At 30.6% G+C, this 14,490-nt stretch overlaps 2 protein-coding genes across 5 annotated transcripts; one reads left to right on the top strand and one right to left on the bottom strand.

The window, feature by feature from the left end:
- The first annotated feature begins 1,232 nt into the window (after window positions 1-1,232).
- LOC111041013 lies at window positions 1,233-8,090 on the top strand. The gene is made up of 9 exons (XM_022325154.1): window positions 1,233-1,425; window positions 3,377-3,470; window positions 4,175-4,327; window positions 5,000-5,135; window positions 5,449-5,576; window positions 5,766-5,888; window positions 6,542-6,706; window positions 6,828-7,058; window positions 7,895-8,090. Exons 1-9 carry the CDS (start codon window positions 1,300-1,302, stop codon window positions 8,014-8,016), a joined length of 1,278 nt encoding a protein of 425 aa, XP_022180846.1. The 5' UTR covers window positions 1,233-1,299; the 3' UTR covers window positions 8,017-8,090.
- Window positions 8,010-14,365, bottom strand: LOC111041012 (fer-1-like protein 4). 4 transcript variants are annotated; one of them, XM_022325150.1, is made up of 10 exons: window positions 14,069-14,365; window positions 13,393-13,875; window positions 13,005-13,285; window positions 11,018-11,188; window positions 9,306-9,588; window positions 9,060-9,244; window positions 8,768-9,000; window positions 8,536-8,693; window positions 8,355-8,455; window positions 8,010-8,290 (listed from the first exon to the last, which is right to left on the bottom strand). In XM_022325150.1, the coding sequence occupies exons 2-10, from the start codon at window positions 13,393-13,395 to the stop codon at window positions 8,092-8,094; spliced, it is 1,614 nt and encodes a 537-aa protein (XP_022180842.1). In that variant the 5' UTR covers window positions 13,396-13,875; window positions 14,069-14,365; the 3' UTR covers window positions 8,010-8,091. The 4 variants fall into 4 exon arrangements, with proteins under 4 accessions (XP_022180842.1, XP_022180843.1, XP_022180844.1 ...); XM_022325151.1 differs by having other exon boundaries at window positions 13,567-13,875; XM_022325152.1 differs by lacking the exon at window positions 11,018-11,188.
- Window positions 14,366-14,490: the final 125 nt, after the last annotated feature.

Genomic DNA, 14,490 nt, shown 5'->3' with positions numbered 1-14,490 from the left:
AGAAGTCATGGAAACCCATCTCTGTCCCGAAAAAAAATCATGTGCAACGGCGAGCAAAGTAGAATGCAGTTTGCAGCCATACGAGTACTTGTACCTACATTAATATAATATATAATACGTGATAATATTATAAAAAGTAAGCCATAAAATCTGTGAAGAATGCTATTGAATTATTTTTTATTTGCTTATTGCATACGTTTATTAAATTACGTATTATTTTATTTGACTAGCATAGGTATTTTACGTTTATCTATAATGTGACAATTGACAATGTATGGATGTATGCAGATTGCAGCTATATACTTATATTGCATAATAAAATAGTTCTTATACAGTGTTTGTTTGGTCCACCCGGCAATTTCCGATGACCCTTGCATATTTTTCAATACTGGGCGTCCATAGCCAAATGAAAAAACGTATACTTGAATATAACAAATATATGTTATATGAGTCGTGATGAGTGGGACGTTTAAAATCATTTTTATGCGGAAGAAAAAGTCAAATTAAAAGTTATTCGTGTTAACACTTTTTTACAATACAATAATGTACTATTTTATACTTGTAAACTGCAACAAAAAAAAACGGTTGTTATAAGTTTTTTTTAAAATTATTATGATAAAAATAATTTTGAATACCTAAATACCTAATACATGTTTAATTAAAAACAATATAATATTATGTTACTATTGAAATGTATTGATGTATACAAATCAAAAGACAGTTAAATTTGCCTAAGTTCGTACGAGGCGCAGGGCCCATTAAAAATTACTGGGCCAGCGGCCACGCTACCCTGACTGACACTACACTGATTGCATAAATTACCTAATGGTTATTTATAGTGAGGAACTTTTTTCCTTTATTAAAACTGGTGAGTTCTGTATAATATTATGTTTATAGAAACTAGTAACATTTTTAATTAGTTTTGAATAGTGACAAACTACATTGTAATTATACAAATTTAATACCAAGTTGTATAACAATAATAACATCCGTTAAATCTTTAACCGGAAAATTGTCTCAAAAATAAAAGAAGAAATCATTGGAACGTAATTTAAGTGACTTACAATGTTAATGTGTGCATAACGAGTTGGTCCGCATTCATTGTTGTTTTAGTAAGTACCTTTGGTGAAAATGAAAATTATTATTTGGTTTAGCGAAACAATGGCGTTATAGAATTCGTTTTTCGTATAAAAATAACGAGCTCAGTTGTGAACATTGCATACCTACGTATATTGTAAGATAGTAAAATGTGTCTTGGCCGGTAGCTATACAAACAACTTTGTACAATTTTCTTCAGAAATGTCTATGTCGTTTTTTGATTGCGCGATGAGTTCAAAACTAAAATTATTCATTTTAATAAGTTTGGTAACACCGATTGTCGTGTCGTCTTCGAATCTTTCATTTGATACTCCGAATTCAAATACTGTAAGTAGATAGAAATAGTACCTACTTACTCTTTATAATAATATTATACAGTTCTACTTGTTAGGTTAGGTGAAATATAAAATAGATTTAATATTATATTAAATTTCATTCTGTGTTCTATTGAGTGCTTAACGAAACTAAAGCTTTAACTGATCTATTTAATGTAAGACACTCATTATTTAAGAAAAATTAAGCTTTTGAAAATATTATTTTGCATGCTGGTACCTAACAACTTTTTATTGTTATCATTTTTAAATTATTTTTTGACAACGTGCAATTTTAATTCCTCATTCCAAAATAGAATATTTGTTGGAATACTTCGATGTATAAAAATCGAATTTTAACGAGTACATTGCTTATGAGTTAGTAGTGTTAAAGGGGCCCGACACCGAATTTTCAAATTTTTAGCAATTCTGTAAAATTTGAAAATTATATTATTATTATAATACTATTTATAATACTATCAATCCACTTTTTGTGGACAAAATTACATTGACAACGAGCGCTTATGTGTTGATTAGCTGAGTGGAGTAGTGGTACAAGTGTAATGCGCAAAATGTTGACCCACTTCTCCATTCATCAAAAATTGCATTAATTTTAACTAAGAAAATTAATTATTACACATCATAATACTCACAATAATATTAATTTCGGAAAATGATATTAAAAAAATGTGTTGTCATTCAAATGAAAAAAAAACATAAATAGTAATACGTTATAATCGTTTTATCAAGCATATTTTAAAATTGTTTACAGCATATATTAAAGTTTTTTGAAGCATGGACTATACTTATAAGTTATAACTATGAAAAATAGTAAAAAAAAGGTGGACGTGGGTACCACTCTGCTGTGCAGTAGTTGTCGAGTATGGCATTGTAATAAATCATTGCATACCAAAAATAGTTTTGAGCGGAGACTTTCCTAGATTACTTGTATACAAATCAAATTTGAAAATTAAAAAAAATTAATAAAAATCGAAAATATCTCATGAATGTATCATTACATTTTTTTTTGATTTTACATTGTCTTAGGAAACTTGTTAGAAATCTTCTATTAAAATTTATAATGTTAGCTATGATAGAAAAATATTTATGAATTTCTAACTGGAAAATAATTTTCAAATTTTTGGGATTTTAATGAATTTTGCCAATGTTTGAACTTCAAATGCATCTAAAAAAAAGTCATGCCTATGTATGAATCTTTATTATTTTTGAGCTGTTATAGTGAAGTAACTTATAAGGTCCCTTTGTATTAGTTGTATTATATTTACAATCTCTTTAACTACGCTCAAAATGTATAGTATAATTTTTTTTTTAAATGTTTTATAACTATTTAAAATTACGTAAGAGAAGTAGTTTCAAAAACGTCAGTATTTTCCAAAATAATTCGTGTCTTACGTTAAATGGACCACTTCAAATAGCGTATAAATTAATTAGATCAAGTTTTATTATAGATAATAGAGTGGCTTTATTTATTTATGCTAATAAATAATAATATTACTCTCTGAGGATAGAGACCTGAGTAAAATCATTGATTATATAATATAACAAATTTTAGATTAGTACATTATAGAATTAATGGTGAAACTTATCTTTTTAGCCCTGTACTACATTCATAACAATACTATCATAAATTGTGATGATTTTTTTCTATTAATTTTTTAATACACATCTCTATATTTAAAGGTATATTTTGATAATTTAAATTTATTACAGAACATAATAATTTTAGCAACATTTATTTTAACACGAGATTTATGGAGTCCCAGTCACAATTATATTTTTATGATATTACTCGCTTCCTGATAGATAACTACAATTATTCCGGTATCTGATTAATTACATTCTATTCTAAGGGATTAGGAGGTATTAACTGCACATTGGCCGTATTTTTAAAGTTTATTCTCATTGTTTTAGTGTGGAGTAATTAAATATTCTGTATTCTATTTTAGACAATTAACGATAGGGCGGTTGAAATCTTTAAAGGTAACCGTCCTTTAAGAGCAGGAACAAAACGACAGTCCAGTTTAAAAAAACAAAACCGATGTAAGTCATCAGTATACCTACCATCAGTTCATTATAATATTATATTGCAGGGATGTATTGGTAAATAATGTTTTAAGTATACGCCATATTTTCCAAAAACAAATCTCGAAAAAATGTTCTCCCTAGAAAATTAGTCAAAAAAACATGCCATTGACGCATACTACTTAGTTCTCAAACAACACGCGTTATTAAAAAAAAAAACGAAAAATACAATCTATATCCATTTAATTTACGTATGTAGCGATAATATAAATCTGTTTTTATCTACTGTAAATATTTTCAGTCGGTGATCTGAATTCCGAACAACACATCAGCTATATTTATGATTCCATAATGTTCGTAGTTCTCGAGTCTATAGTGTGGTGGTCGTGTGACTGTGGCGGGTCACGGGGAACCACTACGGAATTTTAATAGAAAAAATGTTGTTCAAAACAAAATAATAAACAATTAATAATACAATAATACACTCACTGCCCCCCCCCCCCCAATTCACCGTATGGTACCCACAGTATACTTAAGAAATGAATATGTTTTGTCGAACGAATGAATTTGTTTTCATTTCTCTGTTAATATTGTTATACGAGTATACTCCTCTCCAATACACCCTTGCTCGCGTAGAATAATATTATAGTGTTATACGCTTTTGTTTGAAACCAGACGAAATTGTAATATCGTCGTTTCTAAATTTTCGCTTGACCTTACAGTGCTCTCGCTGTTCACAATCGTCAAATTCGACAACGAACCATGTTACTCGTCGTCCGGAGACAGCGGCATTTGCATGACATCTACCGAATGCTATCAACACCGAGGAGTGCCCATCGGGTCGTGTGCTAATTCATACGGCGTTTGCTGTCTGTGTAAGATCAAATTTTCTTGTAAGGCTCATTCACAGCTACGTCGTGTGTCGTGTCCATCAAATCTCGCATTGTGATTGGAGAACACTTTTTTGGTATCGTGTACGGACCAAGTCACAACCGGGTACATCAATAAGGATTGACTTCAGTTCTGCAACATTTAAGCCAATACGGTTACCAGTTGTAACCATCATATAGTTACCATGCCCTCGCACGACATGGCACACAGCGTAGCTGTGAATCCGGATTTAGCCTAATAGATTATACCTACATCAATTGTACAGTTATTTTCCGTCACCATTGAGGCACTGTCGATAAGTGAAATCTTGAGCATATGCACTATACAGAACAAAATGCCAAATACGACATTTAACACCGGTATCTGCCAGCCAGAAATCGAAGAATTAATATCTACCAACTAGTTTACTCTAGATATATTAATACCATCCCCGATTTCAACCCCTCATAGCTCTTTTTAATATTAAAAAGTAGCCTATGTCCTTTCTCAGTGTCTAAACTATCTATGTACCAAATTTCATTTAAATCGGTTCAGTAGTTTCTGAGCGTATTCAATACAAACAAACAATCAAATCTTATTTCCTCTTTATAATATTAGTATAGATTAAGATTATTAAAACAATCCTCGTACCATAATATAATATCATACACATCTAGCATTGTCTACATGTGGCCAGACCATCCGAGAAAACGGCACATATTTTGTGAATGCAGGATATCCGGACGGCTTGAACAACACCGGGACGTGTCAAGTGACTATACACAAATTATCTCCGTATATTTGTCAGTTCAGGTGTGTATATAGAGCACGAGAAAAAAATATAAAAATTATACACCCAGTGGCGCAACTAAGGAGGAAATCTAGGGAGGGGCTTAGCCCACCTCCCGACTGCGATTTAGCCCCCCTCCAAAAATATCCATCATTGATTTAGAATTAAGCCCTGCAGTATATTGGTTATTTTTAATTAATAGTTTTATTAGTTATGCTGTAGCATCCCCCCCCCTCCCCAAGAATTTTAACCCTAGTTGCGCCTACGGTCATACCGTAATGTACATCATATATTAAAGGTCACTGAATTGATCTGTATACCAAATACATTTTTTAGATTGGATTTTGAACGTTTTTCCATTACGGGGCCCGAGCCTGTCAACCACCAATGCGACAATGACCAGTTCATCGTTTCTGGTTCGAATCCCGTACCTGTTATCTGCGGACTGGCAACCGGTAGCCACAGTACGTATACTTGGCACAACGCATTATTACAAAAACAATTTTACCTTTTTTCATCCTGATTTTTTAAATTATTTTTTCTTGTAACTATACATGCAATATCCAGTCTGTAAAATGACGCGTTTTATAAACACACTCACGTATTGTCACTGGAGATTAATAATTAATTATTAATGTTTTGATTAACTATAGTGTACGTGGATGCTGGCACGGGCACAAGTCCAATTATATTGACAATGGTTACAAGTGGCATATTTTTAAAAAGAAACTGGAAGATAAAAGTTAGCCAGATACCTTGCGACTCAATTACAAAGGGTTAGTTACAAACATCTTGTTTACACCACGATCGAAGTTTTTCCTCAGAACTTAAAAACAAATTTGAAATCATACTACACTTAAATTCTAAAACCTACTAATAAAAAAGTTAAAAGTTAAATATATATATTGCGTGGGTACCAATATAATATATTATATAAAAACCATTTTTAATATTACAGTACATACAACTACTTATAAATTGCAGATATTTCCAAATTAATTTAACTACTTAGATCATTTATGATTATAATACCTATTATGATTTTCTATTTTTTATTTACAAATATTTGATTTTTTTTTTTGGGGGGGGGGGGGGTTCATAATTTTCTTTTTTTACCCTATTGTGTATCAAATTGTATTAATTATTCAATTATTTATGATCTAATATATGGTTTTTTGAAAAAAAAAACTGTCTAAGTATTATAAAAACATTGGCTATGACATTGTTGTTTTCTGAAGGTTTTGTATTCTAAAACTTGACATTCTAAGACATGACTTTTTAAGCTATGCATCCAAATCATAGGTACCGACTAGGTAATATATACTAGTTACCTATTGGCTATCGCCTAGGTACAAATCATATCCGTTATTTATATACCGATTTGTTCAAGCATTTACAATAACATTATGTCTATTGTGTTCAACTCTAGCCGACACCGGTTGCTTGCAATATTACACCGGAGTATCGGGTACGCTGAAGTCGTTTAATTACGAATCCTCATTCGGCCTTCATTTGTCAAATCAGGATTATACAATATGCTTGAGGACGGAGCGAAATTTTTGTTCCGTACAGTATTCAGCTTGCGACGATCAAAGTGAGTGGTTAAATGTCGATTAAATCGCTATATGTTCACCGGTTGAGAAAGAAAAAGCGAGAATTAACTAACAATGTAAAACACATATTTTCACGGACATAATAATTACCTGATATTGTAGTGAACAACAGAAGCCACGCGTTCACCTTGACCGGAAATACGTTGGGTCAAAATCCGGTGCAAGCGAATGTGGGTAGCGTTGGATCAAGTCCGTGTAATTCTGATTACCTAATAATACCGTGCGTTTCGAGTAAGCAAGGGCCCGTGGCGTCCGGCATGAATACTTGCGTGGACAGACTATGCGGTGGCACTTTGAACACAGACTACACTACAATTCCAACGACCGTTATGAGTAAGAAAGTTTAGAATTTTCGTATGGAATATTGTTGAAATTATTTTTGTTCACAACTACTCGTAATATAATACTATATATTAGTTATTATGATGATACGTATTATGTAGTAGGTAATTAGGTATACTTATAGGTTTTTTCTTCTTTATAAATCAAGTAGCCTGTTATTGATATTATACTACTCGTAACCTACCTATCCACGGTAATTGACCAAGCATGCTCCCCAGCCACCCTAATTTTTTATTCAATAAATACATTAGGTACTAAAATTATGAGTTTCATTAATTACTACAATTTTCAAGTCACGTTGATAGTTCCCATGTTTTCCGAACCCATTATCATGGACCTGATCCATAGTATACAAAGTTAAATAATACAAAAAGTACTCGTTCGATTTTGATCATGACACACCATTTCATAAAATTATTATTATTTTTTTTTTACTAAATGCCAAGTGATAATTGTACATATTATAACATATATGGTGACTGTATGAGTGTTTATATACGTTGTAGTTAGGTAGATTACATAGGTTTTACATAGCTTGGTAGTTATTGTACAGAGAAACAGGGTGCAAAAATTACATATAATAATTAACAGATATGTATACATAAATATATTATCCACTAAATAATTTACAGTAGAAAAGGGAGGTATCATTTAAAAAATAGATCTTGTATTTTCACAGGGCACTTCTTGAGTAGTACAACAAATCTGCATGAATCTCAAAAATTTGAAAATATTCTATTTATATAAATTTAAAAATTCGGAAAATCTTTGACTAAAATTATTCATTTAATGACCATTTTGAATATTTGATAACGTTTTGTTCACAGGTAGTGTCCGGCCTTTTCGGTTATCTTTTCACACAAATGCTGTAGAAATGCCAAATGACATGGGTAATCGCGGTTTTTGCTTAAACTATATTCAACAACCATGCAACGCTAATTATGCTTAAAGTTATAAGTTTTATTTTATTTAAGATTTAATTTACAACATTATTTTATCTATAAAAAATAAAAATAAAATAATGTTAATTTTTTTTGAAGAACTTGTCAAATAGTATTCTTATTAAGTTTCCTGGAATCGCATAAATCATTATGAGAAAAAACAATACCACAAAAACAATTAATAAAATAACTAAAAATTTTGTTCTGTTAGCTGAGAATAAACTTCGGAATACAAACTTAAATGGATCCATAATTGCTTTTAAGTAATGAGTGGACGGTCTCCTGTAAATGTTAGATTATAGATTATTATTCCACGGTCGTTTATTATGAAGCAAAATAGAATTACTTCGGTACGGTCAAAGGTTGAGGACCATCTCTACCAAATCCAGCTGGTGATTTATCCGCTTCTTGCTTGGTCATAATTTGAATTTCGGCATTTACTTTACCCTTGTTAAACACAATTAACAGAGTTGTTTTATAATTCTTTGTGTAGAAAAAGCTTAATCACTAACTAGTAGAGAGCTTACTACAATAGTATTTTTATTATTTTCCGTGGAAATAAATGGCCACCATCCACTTGTTTTTTTTACTTTGAACAAGTTTATTCGGGACATTTCGGATAAGTTACTCATCCATGACGATTTTGCCCCACGAGGCATATTGCGCAAGTTCAAAGTCAAAGAACCTGAATTGTACGGTGTATGAGATTTGGGTCAATACAAACAACTCATAACTTTCGTCATAAAATTTTTAATTTACCTATGTATAAATCCGGTGATAACTGGTCGTTATCCCAAATTTCAAGATTTAACTTTGGAGAAAATTGTTGTTCTTCGTGGTCAAAACCAAAATAATTTTTTTTTCTGTAGACAATAATATTTTCCGTTTTATTATAAGGAAACGAGAATTTCAGTCTCCAGTTGAACAATCCTTCACCGTTCAATGATCGGTAATGAACGTCTGTAGATCGTTTTTCGACACCTGGCAACCATCTAAGACAAAAATATAATACGTTATCAAAGTTGAAATCAAAAAATTCAGCTTTATGAACCCTTTGATATAAATATCACTGTGTTTTTCTTTTGTAAAAAAGTTGCTATCCACGAGTTTTACATCAGTGACTGACCAAATAATTACACGAAGTTCGTAGAGTTCAACAATTGGTGGCTTAATGTCTACCATTTCAGGAATATTACTATCCCTGGAAAACATGTCGACCCACATTTCTAACGTCCCCTTAAAAAAATTCGATTTTTTTTTTATCTTTATTACGCCTAGTTATTATTATTTATCTTACTTGATGTAAGTTAGGCATATCTGGATTATATAATGTCCTAGTTTCTACATATTCGGGCACTAAATGATAACCAACAACTGGCATATCTTGCCAATGGTTTAATACATACAATGCCAATGATTGTCTATCGGATTCAATATTTTCTTCGTGGACGTGAAATGTTTTAAGACCAATTGTAACACTGTTCGTCGTGTATATTGGATGTTTCAATGAATGTAACAAACACAGTTTATGTAAAATTTTTGAAGGTTTTTCACTATCTCTCCAACGATTGTATCCATCCCTAAATATAATGGACAAAGTTTTAAAAAATTAATATTAAAAATCATAAAAACAAATGATACATGATTAAAATTGTACTGTTTATAATTGATATAATATAAAAAAGGGACAGAACGGAATTATATAGAATATAGAACATCAAAGGCGCTAGTCTCTGGCGCTCGCTTAGCTACCTCAACCACAGTATAATTATTCTAATAATAATAATAAGTGACCTATAGTTAAATAATAGTTATTCTGTGCCATTCAACAGTCGATATAAAATGGCTAAGTACTATGGCAGATTGACATCAATTATTATGTTGTTTTACCTACTATATATATTTTTATTATTAGTATTATTTATTATTATCAACGCCCGAAAATGGGTTGCTTTTGATAAACTTTCACAAACATTTTCAAAACATCTCAAAGAATATGGTTTGCGGTGGGTAGAGGAAGGGGGGTTAAGGGAGTGTAGAAACTTTTTTGGTTAAAAACATTGTATTGAAAATGTTCTTTGAGCTGGACAATTTGTTTGGCAAAGTACCCAATGTTTGTTTCACAAATCTGGTCACTTTTATCTAACGCGTTATCTCAATTGAGTTTATACTTTTTATAATAATATTGATTGACTGTCTGTCCAGTAGGAACCTTCATTCAACAGTCATTATTCCCTATATAGCCAGATGTCCAGATAACATGAAAAAAAATTGGCCATTATTAATTTTTTTTCACCAAAACAATGATCTAGCTCACGGTGTATTTTCAATTCATCTTCCTTTCGTGGATTTTTTGAAAATTAAAATTGTATTAAAAGGAAGCCATTTTCAAGCTTTAATATTCACAGTAACAGCAGGTACCACAATATAATTCATAGTATTTATACTTATTATATTTTATTACTCATGATTTATATCGATTCCCAAATGTTAAATGTTTATTGAAAAGACCCACGTATTTAGTAGAAAAATAGTAAAAATGAAAACATTAGAACTTTTAAGAGATCTATTTGAAGGTGATTAACACTGATGTTAAGTACTGCACTGTTTTCAATTATGGCAGCGATGTATACTATAAAGTCAACTACTTTAAATGTGATAACTGATAAGCATTAAATTTGAATTCTTAACTACTTTCATTAAGAAACCCTCGTATTGATTGTGTCATACCTCGTTCATGAATTAAGATGATTATAAATTACACGAACAGTTCTAACAGTTCTTATCAGAATATTTTTTTGACTGAGGCGAATGCTTTCAAAACCACTATCGTGACACGTGCAACGTGCCACTAACCCATACCGATTAAATGTTCAAAATCCGATATACATATAGTTTAGTATATTATAGTGAATTTGTGTCAGACTTCATTTTTTTATCTATTGCATAATATACGAGTATGTCGGAAATAAGAATGAACGGTATTTTATATATTCATCTATTGATTACTTGTTATACTGCTTTGGTAGTCCACAGTAAGCTCTATGTTTGCTGTAATATCTCGATTCTATATCAATTGTCGTTTCACCGATCAATTCATTTTTCCCGATTCTATCGTAATCCATAATTCTTATTTTCATCGTTGAACATTCTGGGAACGATATTACTCTTTCAAAACACCTTATCGAAATTAAAAATACATGTTTCTTATGGTTTAAAATAAATTCTTTGTATTTTTTGTTTTTACAAATGAAAATTAATTAAATATACTCGAGCCCCTTCCTGGCCTCCCTGCCCATGCAAGAATCACAGTATGTACAGTCCACAAGGTGATTCGGTAAACATTCAATTTCTCAAAAAAATAAAAATATTAAAATTTGTGACAATACTTTTTTTTAGATGTTTAAGTCATTGAATCTTTAAAAAAAAGTAAAAGTAAAAGTAAAAAAAAAAAATAAAAGTTAAAGTCTTTTAATGTTTAACCAAATGTTTAAGTCATTTTAAATTTTTTATCGTAGTCGTTTAAGTTTTTATTTTTTTGAATGACTATGCATACATTTTTTAGTTTGATATTCTGAAGGAAAATATTTTTCTATGAATTTCAATATATTAATATTACAAAATCAAATTTTAGAAGAGTAGTTTACTTATAAGTTATAAGCATTAACAGTTTTGACGAGTAGAGTGGGTGATACAGGGTTATTCCAAACAAAATATTGATCCACTATTTTCCAATCATATAAACTTAAAAATTCAAATTTCAAACACATATACACAGTTAACTACTTATTCAAAATTCAATTTTAATGTAATGACATTTGTAAAAATATTTTGTTTCGGAAGATGAAATTAAAAATGTATTATTATATATAGGCATTCAAAAAAATATAGCTATTTTTCAAAAATGATATTTTGTAGTAACTTTAAATTATATAAAACAATGTTAATAATTTTTAAGAAAATCACAAAAGTACTTTTTATAACTTCATCAAACTTAATTTATATTTTAAAGTTAACAGATACCTATAGTCATCACCAATATAAAAATACTACATGATGTAATGCACGACGCGTGGCTCGGCTCGTGGCTCGTGTTGGATTGGTATTATAGACTCTATAATATAGAGTATAGAGGCCACCGTGGAAATGGTGATGCTTCGCACAGAGTGAAGCGCGCTGCTCGGCTAGTCACATAAGTTACCACACCACAGTTTCTCGACACAGTCACGGGCCAAGAGCCACGAGCCGAGATAGCTATACCTATAATAATCGTAATCGATTTCGTTGGGTTTGGTAGGGTAGTTTAATCTTATCTAACGATATTGGCCTCAAGACCGAACATTGTATTATGTACATTTAAATTAATTCGATAGCGGTTGCAGCACCAACTACTGCCACTAAAACATTTTTAAGTCTGAGGCTAGCGTGAAAAACTGGCCATCACAGCTACTCATTTTCTTTGTCAGATAGTTCTAACGCATTAGTTCTCAAACTTTTTTTTTCGCGTACCACTCGTGTGTACTATTAATCAGTCGTGTACCACTTATGTCTATTTCCATGTGACCATATTCAAACACAATTTAAAATAGTCATTTATTTACTCTCCGTTCTGTCATTTTGTGGCTTTTCGCGTACCGACATGTAGTCTCCCGCTTACCATAGTTTGAGAACCTCTGCTCTAACGTATACGATTTAAAATGATAACATTTATTATTAAATTAAAATTATTTATAAATGTTTAATACTCGTATTATTTAACATTTAAGTTATGCAAACATTTATTTTATTAAATATATTTGTTTGTCCTGCTATTATTGACAAATATCCATATCCCCCCCCCCCCAAAAAAAAAGGTCATAGTTACGTCATTGAATGTAAACCACCACCGCTGAATACAAAACATAATGTGATATTATATTGTTTATATATATGTTATAATATGCACACAACTACGCTTTATTCTGGACACGTTGTTTTGTGTCTAACTTATATTTACCTGCCAAACACAGGATTTAATGTTTTAGGGACGTAATTTTTGCTATCCGATATGCGAATGGATTTCCCTAAGACAATTTCTACATATGGATCTGATAGTCCACTAATATCGCCGGGATGTAAGTTGTATGCTCTCAATATATAAGCACGCACGACGACTTTGCATGCCGCATTCGATTTCAATCCTGGCCATATTTGATATGCAGTGTTTGAAAATAATTGTTCTTGAGACGTTCCTTGTTTGTCGTTACCAACTGGCATTGGATACAAATGCACGTTTCCCTAAATGAATACGCACACAATATACAAAATACGCATTAAAATAAAATTGAACCTAAGTTGTATGGCAGTAAGTACTAACGTGTGAGGAAAAATAATATACAAATTACCATAGTATACGGGTGGAAAGAAACTTGCCACGAATGGAATAAATTTTATATGACGTTATAGCAACACTATAACTATGTAATTGTATTTTACTTGTAAGACAATAGGTACTAGGTGTCACTGGTGTTTAAGATAGAAAAGTCATAACTCGTAATATACCTATTACAAATAATTACTTTTAATATAGCAACAACTGTTGCCTTTTCATTCTTTTGATCAAAACCATAGATTCTGAATTTTTTTAAATTGTCTTCAAATCCGTTAAATTCCGGAACACTTTCTATTTCACAATCGTATAGCTGATTTAATTTAAAAAAAAACTTATTTCATTTATAATTACTAGTCATTATTTTAAACTAGGTATATACGTGTATTGTTGTTGATTTAGTTTTCAAATAATATTCAGGAATATGGGTTTTATTTGATTTTCTTGGTAGAAGTTTGTTGAACATCACACTTACATGTTTATTCTCTTGGAATATTTTCTGTAATTATGAATCAATAATAAATATACATTTTTGAAAAATATCTTATGATATGCTCTAGAAATATAAATCAACAATATATATGCCAACATGTTTTTTTAATTTCCTCATAGTGTTAACATAGGACAACGATAAAATACTATAGCCAATCCTTTATTATATATGTATCAGTAGAATTGTGACATTTTACAACCTTTTGATGTTTGAACACGTAGTATTTTGTCCACCAGCAAAACTCTTTTTCGTCTTCTTCAAGGTCATCATCATTCAAAGGATTATATTTGTTCCCAAAATAGCTAATATAATTTTTTACATTGTACGAAGTCCAATCAGTAATATCATTTACAAATGGGAGTATATAACATATTGTGTTGTATAATAATGTTAAGACAAATGTTATGTGTTCAATTATCCACAAAATAAAGTTCTTTAAACACGTTGGAAAATTTCTATCAAATTTTTGTTTTAAAAAACTGCAATTAAATTTTGAATTAACCTGGAAAACGTTTTAGTTTTAAATACTATTTAAAATTATCGAATTCATTTATTACTTTTGAAGTATTTTTTTTTTGGATTTTTTTCTTAATTTTGGATTTTTTTTCCTCTTTTTCTTCG

Source organism: Myzus persicae, unplaced genomic scaffold (genome assembly GCF_001856785.1).
Source record: "Myzus persicae strain clone G006 unplaced genomic scaffold, MPER_G0061.0, whole genome shotgun sequence".
NCBI lineage: Eukaryota > Metazoa > Arthropoda > Insecta > Hemiptera > Aphididae > Myzus > Myzus persicae.
This window is presented reverse-complemented; position numbering and strand designations above follow the sequence as displayed.

Bases quoted from the DNA above. Each gene is read 5' to 3' on its own strand.
- LOC111041012 (XM_022325150.1), bottom strand. The intron at 9,001-9,059 runs GTTCATAAAGCT...TTTTTGTCTTAG, and splicing joins AGTGATATTTATATCAAAGG to ATGGTTGCCAGGTGTCGAAA. The intron at 8,456-8,535 runs GTAAGCTCTCTA...GTGTTTAACAAG, and splicing joins ATAATAAAAATACTATTGTA to GGTAAAGTAAATGCCGAAAT.
- LOC111041013 (XM_022325154.1), top strand. From the start codon at position 1,300: ATGTCTATGTCGTTTTTTGATTGCGCGATGAGTTCAAAACTAAAATTA. The intron at 3,471-4,174 runs GTAAGTCATCAG...TTGACCTTACAG, and splicing joins TTTAAAAAAACAAAACCGAT to TGCTCTCGCTGTTCACAATC. The intron at 5,577-5,765 runs GTACGTATACTT...GATTAACTATAG, and splicing joins ACTGGCAACCGGTAGCCACA to TGTACGTGGATGCTGGCACG.